The 15,936-nt window shown below is 48.4% G+C and overlaps 1 protein-coding gene across 2 annotated transcripts in view; it reads right to left on the reverse strand.

The window, feature by feature from the left end:
• The window catches only part of ttf2 (transcription termination factor 2), a 46,079-nt gene extending 45,845 nt beyond the window's left edge, over positions 1-234 (reverse strand). The window contains exon 1 of one of the 2 annotated variants that reach the window (XM_033032988.1): positions 90-234. In XM_033032988.1, the coding sequence (XP_032888879.1) occupies positions 90-117 (28 nt within the window). In that variant the 5' untranslated portion in view covers positions 118-234. The remainder of the gene's footprint in view (positions 1-89) is intronic. The other variant, XM_033032989.1, reaches the window with a different exon arrangement.
• Between the last annotated feature and the right edge of the window lie 15,702 nt (positions 235-15,936).

Raw genomic sequence — 15,936 nt, forward strand, 5'->3', positions numbered from 1 at the left:
ATCGCTGTTTAAAACATCGGCGCCTATTCCTAAGACATTCGCCTTACATCCTCACACTTTTAATACCCAATACCACTATTGCCACGTACCGTGCTCCGTGCACATCACCTTCTCCATGTTTGCCTCCAGCTCGGGCCACCGCGCGAGCCACAACCGAAGATGATCTTTGGACACAACTTCAAACACCGGCGGCCCAACGGTCACCAGCGCTGGGCGGACCCGCACCGACGTCACTCTCGTCCAATCAGCGGCCAGGATTGGGCTGTAGGGGGCGGGACCCCGGCCTCCACGCCACTCTCGGTGAAGGACGGCGACGGGCACCAATCAGAATGTGAGACGAGCAGCGGGGGCCGGGAGAGGTGAACTCTCCATCCAACCCCACTGGAGGTGAGATCTTTGGATGAGATAGTGTTTTAGTTGTCATTTTGTCCCTGTAACTAAAGTTACCTTGGTCAACAAAAAAATGTGAAGTTCAGATTATGTTTTAGTGCTCAATTTTTTACAGGTAACTAAAGTCACCTTTGATTAAAAACATTTTTAACCCTTGGACCATGACCCCACAGACGAGCACCAGGCCATTATCTCAAATACCATCACGGGCTTCATCACTTTCGGCTTTGCTTCCGGCTCCCTGCCCTCCCAAGCCTCCAACCTCATCGTTTCCCAGCCCCACATGGCCTGATTTTACCTTCTCCCCAAAATCCACAAACCTGACTGTCCTGGCAGACCCATTGTTTCTGCTTGTTCTTGTCCCACCTAACTTAGTTCCACATACCTCGACTCCATCCTATTCTCCCCCTGGTCAAGTTCCTCCCTACCTATGTCCAAGACACCTCACATGCTCTTCGTCTCCTCAATGACTTCCGCTTTCCAGGCCCCACTCCCTCATCTTCACCATAGATGTCCAGTCACTCTACACCTCCATCCTCCATCAGGAGGGTCCTAAAGCCCTCCGTTTCTTCCTCGACCACAGAACCAACCAATCCCCATCTACAAATACTCTGTTGCTGGTCTTTACCCTCAAAACCTTTCCTTTGACTCCTCCCATTTCATCCAAATCCAAGGCGTAGCTATGGGCACGTGCATGGGCCCCAGCTATGCCTGCCTCTTTGTAAGGTACGTCGAACAATCCTTGTTCGAGTTGTACCATGACCATATCCCCGAACTTTACCTCCACTACATTGATGCTACCTCCTGCACCCATGCAGAACTCACTGACTTCATCCATTTCACCACTAACTTCCATCCGACACTCAAATTCACCTGGTCCATTTCCGACATCTCCCTACCATTTCTCCATCGCAGGTAACAGACTACTTCATCGCAGGTAACAGACTACTGACCGACATCTACTACAAACCCACTGACTCCCATGGCTATCTGAACTACACTTCTTCCCACCCTGCTTCCTGTAAGGACTCTATCCCCTACTCCCAATTCCTCCGTCTACACCGCATCTGCACCCAGGATAAGGTGATCCAGACCAGGGCATCGGAGATGTCATTCTTTAGGGAACAGGGGTTCCCCTCTTCGACTATAGATGCTCTCACCAGGGTCTCCTCTATAGCCCGTAGCTCCGCTCTCACTCTCCATCCCCCCACTCATAACAAGGACAGAGTCCCCCTTGTCCTCACCTTCCACGCCACCAGCCGTCACATACAACAGATAATCCCCCGACATATTTGCCACCTCCAACAGGATCCCACCACTGGCCACATCTTCCCATCTCCTCCCCTTTCGGCTTTCCGCAGAGACCACTCCCTCCATAACTCCCTGGTCAATTCGTCCCTTCCCACCCAAACCATCCCCTCCCCTGGTACTTTCCCTTACAAATGCAGGAAATGATACACTTGTTGCTTTACCTTCCCCCCTTGACTCGCCCAACACCTCCGCTCGGTTCGCACTAACCAACCTGACCTCCCGGTGGCCCAGCACTTCAACACCCCCTCCCATTCCGAATCCGACCTTTCTGTCCTGGACCTCCTCCATGGCCAGAGTGAGGCCCACTGCAAATTGGAGGAGCAGCACCTCATATTTCGCTTAGAAACATAGAAAATTGGTGCAGGAGGAGGCCATTCGGCCCTTCGAGCCAGCACCGCCATTCATTGTGATCATGGCTGATTGTCCCAAATCAATAACCCGTGCCTGCCTTCTCCCCATACCCCTTGATTCCACTAGCCCCTAGAGCTCTATCTAATTCTCTCTTAAATCCATCCAGTGATTTGGCCTCCACTGCCCTCTGTGGCAGGGAGTTCCACAAATTCACAACTCTCTGGGTGAAAACGTTTTTTCTCACCTCAGTCTTAAATGGTCTCCCCTTTATTCTAAGACTGTGGCCCCTGGTCCTGGACTCGCCCAACATTGGGAACATTTTTCCTGCATCTAGATTTGTCAAGTCCTTTTATAATTTTATATGTTTTTATAAGTACCCCCTCATCCTTCTAAACTCCAGTGAATACAAGCCTAGTCTTTTCAATCTTTCCTCATTTGTCAGTCCCGCCATCCCAGGGATCAATCTCGTGAACCTACGCTGCACTGCCTCAATCACAAGGATGTCCTTCCTCAAATTACACTATACATCGTACTCGTGTATGGTATAATTTGACAAGATAGCAAGCAAACAAAGCTTTTCACTGTATCTTTTCACATGTGACAATAATATACTAATACCAATAATAGCTGCACGTTCATGTGCAGTATGATCCAACTTAATTGGATAGCACCCAAACAAAACCTTTTCACTGCTCCCGAGTACATGTGACAATAATAAACCAATACCAAGCATGCGCATGAGGAGAATTTATAATTATTGACATTGAGGAAAGGCAATCCCAAATTGTTAAACCTGTATAAATTTATAGTGATACACAAAGTTCTCTAAATGGAGAGCAAGGCTGCATGGTTCCAATCTACATTTATCAAGGACTTTGAAGTGCAGAAAACTCCATTAGAGGGCAGCCTTTCCCAAATTTTAAAGCGATGCACACTGTGAAAACCAGTTAAAACGAGGAACTGTAAATGCTGGTGTACAAAAAAAGGACACAAAGTGATGAAGTAACTCAACGGGTCAGGCAGCATCTCTGGAGAACATGGATGGCTGATGTTTTTGGGTTGGGACCCTAGTTTGAAGTTTTGGGGTGAAAAACTTGGCATTATTGTGGGTAACTACCATCAGGCAATATTGTGGGGTTCTCACCCCCTCTGTGATTGTGGGGTGGTGATCAAGAATCTTGAAGAGGTTCTCAGCGAAATTAGGCCCATCAAGTTTGCTCCGCCATTCAATCATTGGTGATCTATTTTTACCCCTCAACCCTATTCTCCTTATTTCTTTCTGTAACCTTTGACACCCATACCAATCAAGAATTTATCAATCTCCGCTTTAACAATACCCAATGACTTGGCATCCACCACTGCCTGTGGCAAAGAATTCCACATATTAACTACCATCTGGCTAAAGAAATTCCTCCTTATCTTCATTCTATAGGTACTCCCTTTTATTCTGAGGCTATGCCCTCTGGACCTGGAATATAAACCAGCACCTAAGGTTTCTTCCTACACTCTCTGGTCCTAGACTCTCCCACTCCCATTCTGCCTCCAACCTCCATGATTTATGCATAATTTCTGTTTTGTCTTGAACTCTTAGCCAGGAATCGTCTTTTGTTTTTGGGCAACAACTACACTTTGAAATACAAATTTTTGCTCCTGGGTCCTAGAGGCTGTTGCTAGAGTCTGCAGAAGCCTGTTCGATGAAGTACCCCACCTTGATTGAATGCCCTTAGAAGGGCTCAAAGAGCAATCGCTTTAAACCCATTGCACTAAATTTTGTTTTCGACATATATTGCCAGGTCTACTTTTTGAGGAGTTGCCAATTTTTTCCGAAAAACACTAGTCCTTACTGGTTTAATTCCATGGCTAGTTACTGCTACTTCACTATTTGTCTGCATACTATTCAAGCTTAAAATCAAAGTAGATTCACTTGATTGAATTCTGAAATGGATAGGTCGTCCTAAAGGGAGATATTGTTGAATGTTGGCCTGAACTCAGTTTCAAGAGTCAAGAGCAAAGATCCTAGAGCAAGATAGACCACTCCTGCTAAATGCAATGGGCTGACTTGTAGTATGCAATGGAGCAGAACGTGGGCCTTTTTTTCATCCATTTCAGTAACCCGACCCGACTCTCAGTGTAATCAACGTTGCTGGTGAACAGTTTGTGTTAATAAATTATAATTCTGAAAATGAGAAGTTTTTATCAAATAACTTTTATTTTTTCGAGGATGTTTCCGTAATCGGCTTCCATCTCCACACTAGTATCTTTGCTCCGCTGTGGGATCTTTGGTGCGGAGACGGAAGCCGGTTACGGAAATGGGGCCGAAAATTACCCATGAATCTGCCCATAATAATAATAATAATGGATGGGATTTATATAGCGCCTTTCTAATACTCAAGGCGCTTTACATCGCATTATTCATTCACTCCTCAGTCACACTCGGTGGTGGTAAGCTACTTCTGTACCCACAGCTGCCCTGGGGCAGACTGACGGAAGCGTGGCTGCCATTCTGCGACTACGGCCCCTCCGACCACCACCAATCACTCACACACATTCACACACAGGCAAAGGTGGGTGAAGTGTCTTGCCCAAGGACACAACGACATTATGCACTCCAAGCGGGATTCGAACCGGCTACCTTCCGGTTGCCAGCCGAACACTTAGCCCATTGTGCCATCTGTCGTCCCAATGCGCCATCTGTCGTCCCAATGCGCCATCTGTCGTCCCAAATGCCCATGACCATACTATATCTTTTTCGTCGAGTGATCTATCTTGCTTGCTATAGGATCTTTGGTCAAGAGTGTTGAATTGTCACAACAGAACAATGAAAATGTTACTTGCTGCTTTTACTTAATAATTGATCATCTTGAGCAAAACACAAAGTTTTGGAGGAACCCAGTGGGTCAGGCAGCATCTGTAGAGGAAATAGTTTACTTTAGTTTAGAGATACAGCATGGGAACAGGTCCTTTGTCCCAACAAGTCAAAAACCAACCAACGATCACCCATGCACCAGTTCTATCCTCTGCACTAGGGACAATTTACAGAAGGCAATTATCCAACAAACCTGCAAGTCTTTGGAATATGGGAGTAAATCGGAGCACCCGGAGAATACCAACACAATCACAGAGAGAACGAACAAACTCCGTACAGACAGCACCTGTAGTCAGGATCAAACCCTGGTCTCTGGCACTGTAAGGCAACAACTCTACCATTGTGCCATTGCGCTGCCCCTCAGTAGATGGTCGGGGGAGAAATGTAGAAAAGTGATGTGGGACGGGACAAAGCCCGGCAAGTGTTTTTCTCAAGATTCCAGCTTCTGCAGTTCTATGTGCCTCATGACCCTGTTGCCATCTAACGTTTAAGCACAAGATTCCTGATCAGTAGAATAATGAGTTCCCATGTCAATTTTCCATTGGACCTTAAATATCTGTTCGTTAAAATCAATTAATCAAAGATCTGACAAGATGCATGAGAATTATTAACACTTTGGAGAGGCTACAGAAGGGATTTACCGGAATGCTGCCCAGATTAATGGGCATTAGCTACATGAGTAGGTGAGACAAATTTGGATTGTTTTCTCTGGAATGCTGAAATTGGAGGGGAGGTCCGATAGAAGTATATACATAGGTAGGGTAGGCAGTCAGAACCTTCACCCCCCCCCCCCCCCCCCCCCCAAGGTGGAAATGTCAAAGACTAGAGGGCATAGCTTTAAGGTGAGAGGGGCAAAGTTTAAAGGAGAAGTGCGGGGCAAATTTTCTTTACCAAGAGAGTGGTAGGTGCCTGGAATGCACTGTCAGTGGCGGTGGTGGAGACAGATACAATGATGGCATTTAAGCTTTTAGATACGCACATGGAAATGCAGGGAATGGAGGGATATGGATCACGTGCAGGCAGAAGAGATTTGTTTAACCTGATATGTTCAGCTCAGACATTGTGGGCTGAAGGGCCTGTTCCTGTGCTGTATTGTGTAGGAAGAAACTGCAGATGCTGGTTTAAACTGTAGACACAAAAAGCTGGAGTAACTCAGCGGGCCAGGCAGCATCTCTGGAGAGAAGGAATGGGTGCCATTTTGGGTCGAGACCCTTCTTCAGACTAGTTAGGGATAAGGGAAACGAGAGATATAGATGATGATGTGGAGGGATAAAGAACACTGAATGAAAGATATGTAAAAGAGTAACAATGATAAAGTAAACAGCCCATTGTTAGCTGTTTGTGGGGTGAAAACGAGAAACTAGTGCAACTTGGATGGGAGAGTGAATGCCGGGGCTACCTGAAGTGAGATAAATCAATATTCATACCACTGGGATGTAAGCTGCCCAAGCGAAATATGAGATGCTGTTCCTCCGAATTGTGTTTAGCCTCAATCTGACAAAGGTAGAGACCTAGGACAGAAAAGTCTGTGTAGGATTGGGAAGGAGAATTAAAGTGTCCAGCAAGTGTCCGGGAGATCAGGTTGGTTCATGCGAGCTGAGCGAAGATGTTCTGCGAAACGATCGCCCAGTCTGCGTTTGGTCTCACCGATGTATAAGAGTCCACATCTTGAACAATGGATACAGTAGATGAGGTTGGAGGAGGTGCAAGTGAACCTCTGCGTAACCTGAAAGGACTGTTGGGGTCCCTGGACAGAATCGAGGGAGGAGGTATAGCGACAGGTGTTGCATCTTCAGCGGTTGCAGAGGAAGGTACCTGGGGAGAGGGTGGTTTGTGTAGATCAGTGCATGCTCCTTTAACCTAGTGACCTCACCACTACTAACCACTCCCCATTGTCTCTTGTATAATTGTAGCTTCCCCACCTCCAGCTCTCTCTCTAGCTCCTGTGATGACCACGGACAGCTAGTGCATAGTGTGTGTAGTGCTTATAATAAAAATATCTAGTAAAAGACTTTGTGTGACAAGCAAGTCATTTTACATGGTGTCACAGCGGTAGACTCGCGTCTCCTGTTCATCGGCTTTATTTTTATTATTTGCTTTCTCCCAGTTGTGTCCCCATCCCCCTGTTTCTATTATGTCCAACTCGTGTCGTCGTCCCGACACGCTCGTTTTTGACACGGATATCGTCCACCGCTGGACTGTCTTCCAGCGCGACTATGAACACTATATTGCAATCGCTCATCCTGATGCCACTCCTGCTGTACAGGCTCACCTGCTCCTCAACCTGGCTGGCCCGGAGGCCATGGAACACTATGCCTCGTTCGAGTTCGCCCCTGGTGAAGACCGTCACGACCCGGTATGTCTCATGGCTAAATTCACTGCCCTCTGCGATATCCCTACCAATAACATTATCGAGCGCTTTAAGTTCTTCCAAAGGCGTCAGATTCCCGGTGAGAATATAGACGCTTTCATTGCCTCTTTGCGTCATATGGCTCGGCGGTGCCGCCTTGAAACGATAACCCCGGACGAAATGATCAGGGATGTCCTGGTCAACGGTCTCCTGAACTCTAAGCTACGTGATGAGCTCCTGATGAAGCTTGATCTAACGCTAAGGGAAGCTATGCATGCCGCTCGCATGGCCTCTGCTGTTGGCTCCGTATCTCAACCGGTGTCCCAGGACATCAACTTCACCGGTGCTGCTGGCCGCCGGCGGAACAATGGCCCGCCACGCCAGGGCACCGCCGCTGCGCCCGCTAAGGTCACCCCTCGTCGCTGCCCTAATTGCAATTTCTCTTCCCACCAATTCAACGTTTGCCCAGCGCAGGGTAAAACTTGTAATTCCTGCGGGAAGCTGAACCACTTTTCTGCGGCATGTCGATCGCGTGGGAAGCCGGTTCCTGCTCCAAGAAGGAGTCTAAACAACCTTGTGGACTCTGATAGCGCGACTGGTTTCCAGTACCAGTCGGATGAACTCCTTGACTCTGATACGAGCTCCTCCCATGGTGATTCAACTGTGTTTTTGCTTTTGGGTGCACCTGCATTGATAACAGATCCCTCTGTACATGTTACTGTGAATGGCCACTCCTTCCCTGCAAAGGTCGATACTGGTGCTTTTGCCAATGTTATGTCTGTTAGCCTCTTCAAGCAGATAAGGTCTGGGGAGAGGGTTACTCCCGATGACTCCCGCCTTCATGCCTATGGGGGAGGTGTTCTGGTCCCTGTGGGGAAGGCCACGCTTATCTGTACAGTTCTTGAGACCTCTCGGCCCCTCACTTTTCTCCTGCTGGATTCTGAAAACGTCACCCTGCTGGGCGCCCGTGCATGCCAGGACTTTGGCTTGGTCTCTTTCCACCGCGACATCCACCTGGTGCAGGCCCCCATGGACCCCCTGAGCGAGTACCCCGACCGTTTTGATGACGTTCTGGGCAAATTGCCCTGTGCTTACAAAATCGTTGTTGACCCGGGTGTCAACCCAGTGTTAAACCGGCCCACCGCATTTCTTTTGCCATGAAGGGCCGCGTGGAGTCCACACTGCGTGACATGGTGGCCATGGGCATCCTCAAGGAGGTGAGTGCTCCCACCCGGTGGGTCTCCACCATGGTCGTCGCGGCCAAGAAGGACAAGAGCGAGATCAGGATCTGCATCAACCCGAAAGACCTGAACCTTGCCATCAAGCGCCCGCACTACCCCATGCGGACAGTGGAGGACGTCGCTGCACAGGTCGGTCCGGCCACAGTCTTCTCGGTCCCAGATGCCAAGAGCTCCTTCTGGCAGATCCCTCTGGATGAACGTTCCTCCTTCCTGACCACCTTTATCACACCCTTCGGCAGGTTCCGTTTTCTCCGCATGCCCTTTGGGATCAACTCAGCAAGCGAGGTTTTCCAGCGCACCATGGAACAGCTGTTTGCCGGGTTGCCGTGCGCTATCATCGTGGAAGACATCCTGGTGTACGGGAGGGACGTCGCGGAGCACGACCTGCACCTCCGCCAAGTCCTGGACAGGGCTCGTGAGATCAATCTCAAACTCAACCCGAAGAAGTGCCGGTTCCGTGTTCCGGAAGTCACTTACGTAGGCCACGTTTTCACGGCCGGGGGTCTAAAGCCAGACCCCCAGAAGATGGCAGCGGTCACCGAAATGCCCGCTCCCACCGACGTGCCCGGCCTGCAGCGATTTCTGGGCATGGTCAACTACCTGGGGAAGTTCATACCCGACCTCAGCGAACTGAGTGCTCTCCTGAGGGAGCTGATCAAGAAGGACAATGCCTGGGTCTGGCTCCCGCACCACCAGTCGGCATTCGTGGCCCTGAAGTCCAAGCTCGCACGCACCCCGACTCTCAAGTTCTTCGATCTGAACAGGCCAATTGTCCTCACTTGCGATGCATCTCAGTTCGGCCTCGGTGCCGCCTGCCTGCAGCTCCATGACGACAAGCAGCTGCCTGTTTCCTATGCTTCTCGCACCATGACCCCTGCTGAGCAGCGCTACGCTCAGATCGAGAAGGAGCTCCTTGCCGTGGTGTTCGCCTGCTCCAAATTCAAGGACTACATCTGGGCAACACCTTCACCATTGAAACTGACCACCAGCCGCTGGTCTCTATCTTGAACAAGCCTATCCATGTTGCCTCTTCCCGTTTGCAGCGGATGATGCCAGTTTTACTGACCGGGCATGGCTCAGGACATCCGGGACAGGGTCTCCGTCTGTGCTGCCTGCAACAGTCTCCTGCCTCATCAACAGCGCCAACCTCTCATGCAGCAGCCGGCTCCCAAGTTGCCGTGGATGGCTGTCGCCACTGACATATTCGAATGGCGTGGCAAACACTTCCTGGTCCTGGTGGACTCCTACTCCAGCTGGTTCGAGGTGGACCAGCTGCCTTCCCTCACGTCTGCTGCCGTCATCGGGAAGCTTCGCCGCCACTTTTCAACCTTTGGGTCCCCGGTGACTCTCCAATCCGACAACGGCGGCCAGTTTTCAAGCGCAGAGTTCCGTGCCTTCGCCGCCCGTTGGAACTTTCACCACATCACCAGCAGCCCCGAGTACCCGCAAAGCAATGGCCTTGCGGAGCGCGCTGTCCGCAGCGCCAAGGAGCTGCTGGAACATTGTCGGCTTTCTCATTCTGACTTCTACCTTGCCCTCCTCAATCTCCGCAACATTTCCCGGACCCCGCACTCGGTTCGCCTGCCCAGCGCCTCATGTCCCGCACCACTCGCCCCCCTCTCCCGGTCTCTCAGCAATTCCTCAAGCCCACGGTCCGGAGCCCTGCCGCTGTCAAGGAGTGCATCATCGAGAAGCAGGCCATCCAGAAGCGCTCCTTTGACAAGTCGTCCCGTCCCCTTCCCCGTCTGTTCCCGGGCCAGGTTGTCCGGATGCAGTCCCCCTCCGGTCACTACCGGCTGGCCGTTGTCGTTGGCAATGCTGGCTCTCCCCGGTCATACCTGGTTGACTACGAGGGCACCACGTACCGTCGGTCCCGCCGGCACCTGCTACTTGTCAACGAGCCTGCTCCGCCTCCCGCAGACCCGTGTTCACCGCCTGTCCCTTCCCCTCTGCCCGAAACTCCTCCTGCCCCTGCCACTCCTCGCATGCCCCGGAAACTGCCCTCTCAGCTCTCTGTGCCCCGCTCACGCCAGCCTCCTTTTCCTGCCTCGCCTGCAAGTGTACCTGTTTCGCTTCCCGTTCTCCTCCTTCCCTGGTCGCTCTTCACCCGGATCTCCCGTCTCTGTCCCTGCCCCCGTCCCTGCGGCTCCTGCGGTTGAGGGGGAAGGCGGGTTGCGCACCCGCTCTGGGCGGTTGGTCAAGCCGCCTGTCCTTTACGGGGAGTTTGAGTAGCCTGTATAATGATATGTTTTAACTGTTCCCTGCGTGGTTTCTAATTCTAGCGTATGAGCCGTGGTCGCTCTGTGCAAGTGCAATGCTTTGTTTCCAAGAGGAAGGATGTAGATCAGTGCATGCTCCTTTAACATAGTAACCTCACCACTACTAACCACTCCCCATTGTCTCTTGGATAATTGTAGCTTCCCCACCTCCAGCTCTCTCTCTAGCTCCTGTGATGACCACGGACAGCTAGTGCATTGTGTGTGTAGTGCTTATAATAAAGTTATCTAGTAAAAGACTTTGTGTGACAAGCAAGTCATTTTACAGTTTGGGTGGGAAGGGATGAGTGAACCAGGGAGTTGCAGAGGGAACGGCTCTGTTGAAGGCGGAAAGGGGTAGAGATGGGCAAATGTGGCTAGTGGTGGGATCCCGTTTGAGGTGGCGGACATTTTGGAGGATTGTGTTGTATGCGACGGCTGATGGGGTGGAAGGTAAGGACTAGGCAGACTCTCTCTGTTGCGACTAGGGGGAGGGGGAACAAGGGCAGAGCTGCGGGATACCGAGGAGACACGAGTGAAGGCCTCATCTATGATGGAAGAGGAGAACCCCTGTTCCCTAAAGAATGAGGACATCTCGGATGTCCTGGTATGGAACACCTCATCTTGGACGCAGGTGCGGCTTAGACGGAGGAATTGGTAGTAGGGGATAGAGTCTTTGCGGAAGCAGGGTAGTCAAGATGGTTGTGGGAGTCAGTGGGTTTCTAATAGATGTCAGTCAATAGTCTATTTCCTGTGATGGAGACTGTGAGAAAGGGGAGGGGAGGGAGGTGTCGGAGATGGTCCAAGTACATTTGAGTGCAGGATGAAAATTGGTGGTGAAGTTGATGAAGTCCATGAGTTCTGCATGGGTGCAGGAGGCAGCACCAATGCAGTCATCAATGTACTGAATTATTATCTGTTCTCTGTTCTATATTAAGTTTATTTTAAGTATATTCCTGCACTGTTAAAACTGCCCGTGGAACCACTGGGAGTGAATTAACAACTTTTTAATTGGGAATTTATTTTTAATGCTAGAAATCCAAAGGGTTAATACATTACCGTTACGTTTGGTAAAAGCAGTTTAGTCCTGGATCATTATCCTGTTATTACCTCGAATACAAAGGTAGAACAATGTTCTGAGGAGACAGTGGCTAGAAAAACAGCACACCCCTCCGAACCTCCCAGGCAGAGGTTTGTGTCTGATCTCATTCTCAAAGACTCCAGCAGTAAGATCGCCCTTCATCCTGCTCCCTTTGACATTTTCATCAAACCCTCGCCAATTTGCTACTCTGTTTTCATCCATGCCCAATAATTACAGGGGTTATTTTTAACTCCTGTCAAATCCACTGTGGTAATTTCAGTGATGAAAACCATCACACACTGTGCAAACAAGCAAAGTTGGAGTTTTTTTTTTAAAAGGACAGCTTAATTACCTTGGTCCTTTTCCTGTACTGAGTAGGTAAAATATAAAACCTGTACACGGTTCAGATAAATGTGTTTAAGAAACTGATAATAGTTTATATTTAATATTGAAGAATTAATGAATCTGATCAAAGACAAAACCCTTTTAGCAGCTGGAGTATTTAACATGACAGTAAGGAGTCGCTCTGGGTTTGGGTGATTCTAGAATTGATTTTACATGACTTGTGTGGAAGACTGGATTAGAGGATATTAGCTATAAGCAGAGGTTAGAGAAACTTGGATTGTGATCCCTGCCTCACTTGGCCTAGGCATCACATTTGTAGGCGGACTTCCGGGGGGATTTCAAGTGTAATCTCGTAATTTTGTCCGAATTAAATGAGATGCCGGACCATCAGTTGCTGGAAAATCAGTGATGGACCCACAAAAGGGAGAAGGCAGGAGAATGTGGTTGAGAGGGAAAAATAGATCAACCACGATCAAATGGCAGAGCAGACTTGATGAGCAGAATGTTCTCATTCTGTTTTTATGTCTTATGATGTGCATACCTGTACCACTGAATAGTAGCTGGTCGTGGAAATTCAAGAATTGACTAGGTTTGAGCTAAGTATAGAGGGGTGTATAAAGGTTAATTGATTTAATTGACTAAGTCAATCCCATTTAATCACAAATATCTTTGCCATAGGACAATTCTATCCTTTCAATACCACCGTAGTCTGTTGCAATTATAAGAGTTGATTTTTGTTTCTGTATATTAGTCAGATGGTGGTATTTAAATAGATCTGAGTGTTAAAATAGCCCAGGCTTTGTTTATTCTCGAGCAGCCAGTAAGTTTCCGATTTATTCTTCCACTTACCTGCTCCTTCTTCTGCTGCTCGCACCCGATAGAAAGTTCAGAAGCTTGAAAGTGCACACCATCAGACTCGGGAACAGCAGAGCCCATTCAGTGGCTGCCATTGAAAATTATTCTGTGATCCCCATGATCCCAGTAAATCAAATTAGAGTTGATCTGGAGACGCAAATAACTACAGACAGTGGTCTACAAAATAGACACAAACTGTTGGAGTAATTTACTGGGTCAGGCAGCATCTCTGGAGAGCATGGATGGGTGACGTTTCGGGTCGAGACCACAATCCCTCCCACCGCAATTAGTCTAAAGAAGGGCCCTGAACTGAAATGTCACCTATCCGTCTTCTCCAGAGATGCATCCTGACTCTCTGAGTTACTCCAGTGCTGTGTGTCTATTTTCTATCTTTCATAATTTAAAAGACATAGGAGCAGGATTACACCATTCGGCCCATCGAGACTGCTCCTCCATTCAATCATTTTTTCTCACTGAACCCCATTCCCCTGCCTTCTCTCCATAACTTAGGACACCCTTAGTAATCCAGACCATATCAATCAATCTAAAATATAAAAATACCCAATGCTAGCCTCCACCGCTGTCTGTGACATGCTTTGACTAAAGACATTTCTCCTCATCTCCAATATAGACAATGGACAATAGGTGCAGGAGTAGGCCATTTGGCCCTTCGAGCCAGCACCGCCATTCAATGTGTTCATGGCTGATCATCCCCAATCAGTACCCCGTTCCTGCCTTCTCCCCATATTCCCTGACTCCGCTATTTTTAAGAGCCCTATCTAGCTCTCTCTTGAAAGCATCAGAGAACCTGCCTCCACCGCCCTCTGAGGCAGAGAATTCCACAGACTCACCACTCTCTGTGAGAAAAAGTGTTTCCTTGTCTCTGTTCTAAATGGCTTACTCCTTATTCTTAAACTGTGGCCCCTGGTTCTGGACTCCCCCAACATCGGGAACATGTTTCCTGCCTCTAGCGTGTTCAAGCCCTTAACAATCTTATATGCTTCAATGAGATTCCCTCTCATCCTTCTAAACTCCAGAGTGTACAAGCCCAGCTGCTCCATTCTCTCAGCATATGACAGTCCCGCCATCCCGGGAATTAACCTTGTAAACCTACGCTGCACTCCCTCAATAGCAAGAATGTCCTTTCTCAAATTAAGGGACCAAAACTGCACACAATAGTCCAGGTGTGGTCTCACTAGGGCTCTGTACAACTGCAGAAGGACCTCTTTGCTCCTATATTCGATTCCTCTTGTTATAAAGGCCAACATGCCATTCACTTTCTTCACTGCCTGCTGTACCTACATGCTTACTTTCATAGACTGGTGTACAAGGACCCCCAGATCCCGTTGTACTCCTTTTCCCAACTTGACACCATTTAGATAGTAATGTGCCTTCCTATTTTTTAAATCAATATCTAAAGATACGTCTTTTTATTCTGAGGCTGTGCCCTCCGGACCTAGACTCTCCCTTTACTGGAAAGATCCTCTCCATATCCAGGTGCATAGTTGATCTGATTTACTCTACACCATGCCAGCTGAGCTCACCAAGCAGGGCAAATGCTGATGTATCCTGCCACATATGACAGTAGTGTGAAAAAGGGTCCTGACCCATAACGTCATCTATCCATTCCCTCCACAGATCCTGCTGAATGCATCCAGTGCTCTGTTTTGCTCAAGATTCCCAATTCTGGTGCCCCCCAAAAATGTATAACTATTGCCTCCTCTCTGGTGCTATTTATCATTGGTACTAATCATTGGTTTAAGGAGAGGGGAGAAAGATTTAAAAGGAACCTGAGGATCAACTTTTTTTTAAAAACACAAACGGTGGTAGATGTGTGGAACGAGCTGCTGGAGGAGGTAGTTGAGGCAGGTACTATCACAACATTTGAAAAACATTTGAACATGTACATGGATAGGATCGGTTTAGAAGGATATGGGTCAAACACAGGCAGGTGGGATTAGTGCAGAAGAGGCATGTTGGTTGGTACGGACAAGTTGAGCCCAAGGGCATGTTTCTGTGCTGCATGACTTGATGACTCTAGTTCCCAATTACTGGGCTCTCAGACTTCTCCCGGAATAGTTGCTACCAGTGCTATTGTTTAATAATTTCTGACCAATATCATATGCTATTTGGGTTCACCATGGACATTTAGCCTTCAACCTAGTTTAGTTTATTATCATAATCCTTTTTGTAAACATGACTGACTTCCAGAGGGACAGTGAGACTGATTGTGCTTGACAATGTTTGACTGAGTGCAGTACCAGGATCCATAATCAAAATGGTTAGTGGATTTAAGTGGAAAAGCTCTCCAATTGCTGTCTTAACTGTCACAAATGTAGTTAGCTGTGATGGTTGGGAGCATATCATCTCAATCTCAGGCCACGGATGATTTCCTCAAGCCACCATTCTATATTCTTTGCACATTCCCCAACTGACAGTGTGATGTTTACCGTGCTCGAACTGTTCAGCTCAGCTTGTAATTTGCAAGATGAAGGTAGTCCATGCCTGTATGCGGGAAGACATGGACAACATACAGAGCTGCGCTCGTAAATGACAAACTGTGCTGTACGACTGCTAATCCATTCCAGTCAAGAGAGAACCAAACTACCTCACATCCAGTGGCACCATCATTGTTATGCTCTCCTCCCAATAGCATCTTGGGAGTGACCAATGACTCGAAACTCAACTGGACCAGCTGCAAAGAAAGATGAATTTGGGAGCAAATATGAAAATGTATATTGTGCATCACACCAGAATCCTTTGCGTGGTTCCATCATCTACAGCTACAAGTCAAGAGTATAATGTAATAATTCCCATTTGACTGGAAGGATAAAGCAACAGCAACATCACATTAAAGGATAAAACAGTCCAGGTGATTAGTTTCCCATTTA

The sequence above is a fragment of the Amblyraja radiata genome, chromosome 14 (genome assembly GCF_010909765.2).
Source record: "Amblyraja radiata isolate CabotCenter1 chromosome 14, sAmbRad1.1.pri, whole genome shotgun sequence".
Taxonomy (NCBI): Eukaryota; Metazoa; Chordata; class Chondrichthyes; order Rajiformes; family Rajidae; genus Amblyraja; species Amblyraja radiata.